We start from the raw sequence: 4,276 nt of genomic DNA, 5'->3' as shown, positions 1-4,276 counted from the left end.
TGTGTGTGTGTGTGTGTGTGTGTGTGTGTGTGTGTGTGTGTGTGTGTGTGTGTGTGTGTGTGTGTGTGTGTGTGTGTGTGTGTGTGTGTGTGTGTGTGTGTGTGTGTAATGTACATAAGTTATTGGGCTAGATCTGGGGTGGCCAACCAATCAGGCAAAGAGCCACATGTCCCCGACCTCTCTCTTTTGAAAATCTATGAAAATCTAAAAATGAACAATAATTGACACACACACACACACACACACACACACACACACACACACACACACACACACTCAAAGACACACCCTCCCACAGACACACACACCCTCTCACATACAGAAACATGTACCTCCGCTCAGCCAGATTTCCTATAGATGTCACGGTCCATGGTATTGACAGAAATGGACTTAAACCTCTCGTACCGGTATTAAGACCAGAGGCCAAACACAAACTCGTGTTGCTTCTGTGAAACGTGCAGAGGATGTGGAAGGGGCTCAAAAGCATGAAAGGGCCTTTATTCTGTGTGTATCTCTCACACACATTCATGACCGGCATTTAGCAATACATGTAAATAAATGAAGTGTTTGAGTTAATTCTCCTCACATGACATCTCAACCTGTACCTCACCCTCTGACGGACAGAAGCTCTGCTGCCAGCTTTCCGGGAGCAGGCCTTCTCACACACACACACACACACACACACACACACACACACACCACATTCTGATTTGACAACATCATATTGAGTTATTACGGTTTTATCGGAGTTATATTTCTGCACATCGGAAGCAGATCTCTCTCCTGTCACATCGCGAGTGCCGTAAAGCCCGCCTCCAGCACTGCAGGGTCTGCATTCTGATTGGCTGAAGCACTTCTTTGTTGAAAACTCTGTGTAACGATTGGGCTGGAACTTGTGTGATGTTAACCCTTTGTGAGCTGGGATACATATGCGCAAAAAAACCCACACAATTATAATTCGATATGAACTGAGGCGCCGCGGGTCGGCCACGCCTGGGCTCGATAGAACATGTTTTCAACTTTAATTGACTGAATTCATTAGAAAAGTGTTAATTTGTTGTGCTTTCTCTCATGCAAACCTCTCCTCCTCCTCTTCCTCAGATGGAGGAAGTTGAACATTTCAGTCCGCTTCCTCAGCTCGGCATCGGGAGGAAGCGTTTCCTGTCCGGAGTCGCACTGAGCGCGCTGGGAGCGTCCGTCCTGCTGCTGCTGCTGCAGATGAACAGGAGTGTGTGTTAACCAACAGCAGTGTGTGTTCAACAACAGGAGTGTGTGTTCAACAATGTGTATCATGTTAGCCGTCATAGTGTTTAGTTTCTGATGACGGTCGGCGAGTAACTGGATTATGAAAAGACTGATTTAGGAAAGTGTTTTGACGAGACGTTTTTTGTATTTGTGCGGTTCCTCTCATTTTCTACTTTCTCCGTCTTGTCTTTTTAGTTGTCGTTCTGAGTCTTTGTTTGTGTTCAAAGAGTTTAAATTAAAGTTTCTGTTGAGAAACGATTACACGGGGGATTTAAGATTAAAATCTGAAGTTTGTTTTCAATGAAAAGACTTTGCTTTTAAATTGTGAATATGTGATCATTTTCAGACGAGATGATATTATTTAAGGAGATTATGTTTTTGGTTGGCCGGTCTGTTTAACTGCGGTGATACGGAAAAACAGCCGGCCTGATTTTCATCAAAAAGGTGTAGTATTTGACGGATGTAGCACGGGCCAAGAGAAAACACATTCAGATCGAGAGTGGATCCATATCATGAGCAGAAACCTGCATTATTTTGAACTGGAAAACTAGTTACGCACGGTCTGAGCCGGTGTATTATTTAAGGTACTTGATGCATGAGCTGGAGCTGCCATCAGTGAAACGTTCAGTTCCACACCAGCTCAATATGTTCCTAAAGTACACAAACCTATATCTGATTTAAGGTGAGGTGTGTTTGGGTGAAAGGAGATGCATTGTGTCAATAAGTGAGCTGTACAGATGTTAGTTGCTGGTGTAATATGTGGACAGCCAGACTGTAGTCTAATCATTCATACTTTCACTAAATAGATGGCATAATCTTGCCCAAGAAATCCTAAAATAGGTAAGTGTCTTTGACTAAATTCGGCGTTTGAGCATTAATCTGCTGAAAAGTTAAAATATATAGAAAGGTGCCTACACAAAGTTTTAGGCTGCAGGAAATTCATTTTGAGTTTAGTTTGATGCGTAATCTTTCATAAAATCACAAAATAAGTGCCACTATTGACTAAAATAGGCAAGAAAATGCAGGCTAGCAGTTCCCCCTGCTTCCAGTCTTTATGCTAAGCTAAGCTAATTGCGTCCTGACTCCAGCTGAATCCCTAACGAACGAACACGAGTGACATTGATCTCATCGAACCGTCTGGTAGAAATCCAATAAACTAAAACTTCATTTTTGATCCAACTTGTTTAATCTAATTGCTTTGACATTGCTAAAAAAAAACATAAGTACAAATCATTAAAGACGCCACCCAAGATCCTCAGACTCAGTTGTGTAACCGTCTAGGAGTCCAGAAATTGAAACACAAGATGATATGTTTTGTTTTGTAGATTTAGCTGGCTTTACTTCACATGTTGCATTTTTCACTAACAGTTTAAGGCTCTTTAATCCATCAACTGACGTGTTGGTGATGTTAAATTGACTTTCCCTTCCGGGTTCATGCCGAAATAATGAACAAATTACTCCGATTAAATTGGATTTCTAATACAAACTGCTGCCACGTGAAGTCGTGTGCAATGGACTGAGAGCAGCAGAGAGCTAAATCTCCGTGTTGTTTTATGGCTTTTCTTCCACGGGGATCGTGGGGGGGGGGGTGGGAATTAATCTCATGTGTTCAGGGTCTCCAGATCAAAGATGGAGGAGATGCTGCGTGACAGTGGTGCGGAGACTTCAAAAAGCCCTCCAGCGATAATCCAATCGAAATGGACACGTCACCTTAAGGTGCTGCTTTGGGAGAATCAGTAATACTCCTCTGTCCTTTTTTCAAACCATCATTCCTGAGTTATTAGTCGGACGGTTTGAATAAGGCTGTCAAATAACAAATGCGTCATGCTTTAGGGATCAGAAGTATTTGGCACCTGCGCGTGAGTTGGTTTTGGCAATGGGCTCTTTAAGTAAATCCGATGTTTTAGGTTTGAATGAGAACGATTATATAAGAGATTAGATAAATGAAGGGGCGCAGATTGAAGTTAGGAGGCAGGATGTTCCCTCTGTCTGATTATTTATATCACTTGAATGTCACCTCCTGGAAACAAGTAGGTAAGTATCGTTCAGTAAAACCGACGTTTTAGGCCTTAATGAGCAAAACAAATATATAAGAAGTGCTTTGGATTTAGCTAAATTCATCACGAGTGCGGTTTATACTCTAATTATTCATTATATCACAAAATAAAAGGCAAAGTGACTTTGACTAAATTCGCTTTTTAGGCATTAATGAGCAAAAAAGTGACCAAATATTTAAGAAAAAAGATAAACAACGGCCCATGAATAGTTTTAGGATGCAGGAAGTTAATAATGACTTTAGTTTGATGTGTTATTGTTCATAAATCACTCAATAAATGCCACTATTGTCCCCCTGAAGTGCTGAAGAAAATAGGCAATGTCTGTAAGTGAAGGCCTTAAAGATCAAATGCAAAGTTTTTTTTTTATAATTGCCAGTAAAATCGAAATCATATAGCTACAACACTATCTAAGATATTGCAGTATTAAAATCGGAGATAATATGCGTCTGGCAATGCATAATATTTATTTTGTTCAACCCCCAATACCAAGTCCGACGATTTATTTTCTCAGCCGCTCCTCCGCAAGATGGCGTCGTGTGACGTCAGAGTTGCCAAACAAACACACCCTGGCTTATCGCTCACAGCGGCTGAGCAGAAAAGAGCCTTGTTGCATGGCAACACGGTGTATTGAGGTGGCAGAAAGCACTTTGGTCAGTCATACAATCACTTATGATTATAAATGGCACTATTGTGCCCAATAAGTCCTAAATGATTTTAGGAAAGTAAATCCGAAGTTGCCTTGTTTGAGCAAAAACGTTACTAAGTAAATATATAATAAATTAAGACCATTTAATGCACACAAATTGTATAGGAGGCATGACGTTTAATATAAGTATAGTTTGACGACTAATTATTATAAGAACACCAAATAAATGTCACTATTCTGCCATGAAGTCGTGCGTAAAAGTGACATCACGAAACAAACTGTGCGTAAAAGTAATCGTTCGGTACAAACACCCGGTTAATCTCTCTAA

At 40.9% G+C, this 4,276-nt stretch overlaps 1 protein-coding gene across 1 annotated transcript in view; it reads left to right on the top strand.

Annotated features, from left to right (window-relative positions):
* The window catches only part of asz1 (ankyrin repeat, SAM and basic leucine zipper domain containing 1), an 85,697-nt gene extending 84,189 nt beyond the window's left edge, over positions 1–1,508 (top strand). Inside the window, exon 16 of the mRNA XM_034085842.1 lies at positions 1,102–1,508. Coding sequence (XP_033941733.1) covers positions 1,102–1,239 — 138 coding nt within the window. The 3' untranslated portion in view covers positions 1,240–1,508. The remainder of the gene's footprint in view (positions 1–1,101) is intronic.
* The last annotated feature ends 2,768 nt before the right edge of the window (positions 1,509–4,276 follow it).

The sequence above is a fragment of the Pseudochaenichthys georgianus genome, chromosome 6 (assembly GCF_902827115.2).
Source record: "Pseudochaenichthys georgianus chromosome 6, fPseGeo1.2, whole genome shotgun sequence".
In the NCBI taxonomy this organism is placed as follows: Eukaryota; Metazoa; Chordata; class Actinopteri; order Perciformes; family Channichthyidae; genus Pseudochaenichthys; species Pseudochaenichthys georgianus.
Note: the sequence above shows the minus strand (reverse complement) of the source record. Positions and strands in the feature narration are given on the sequence as shown.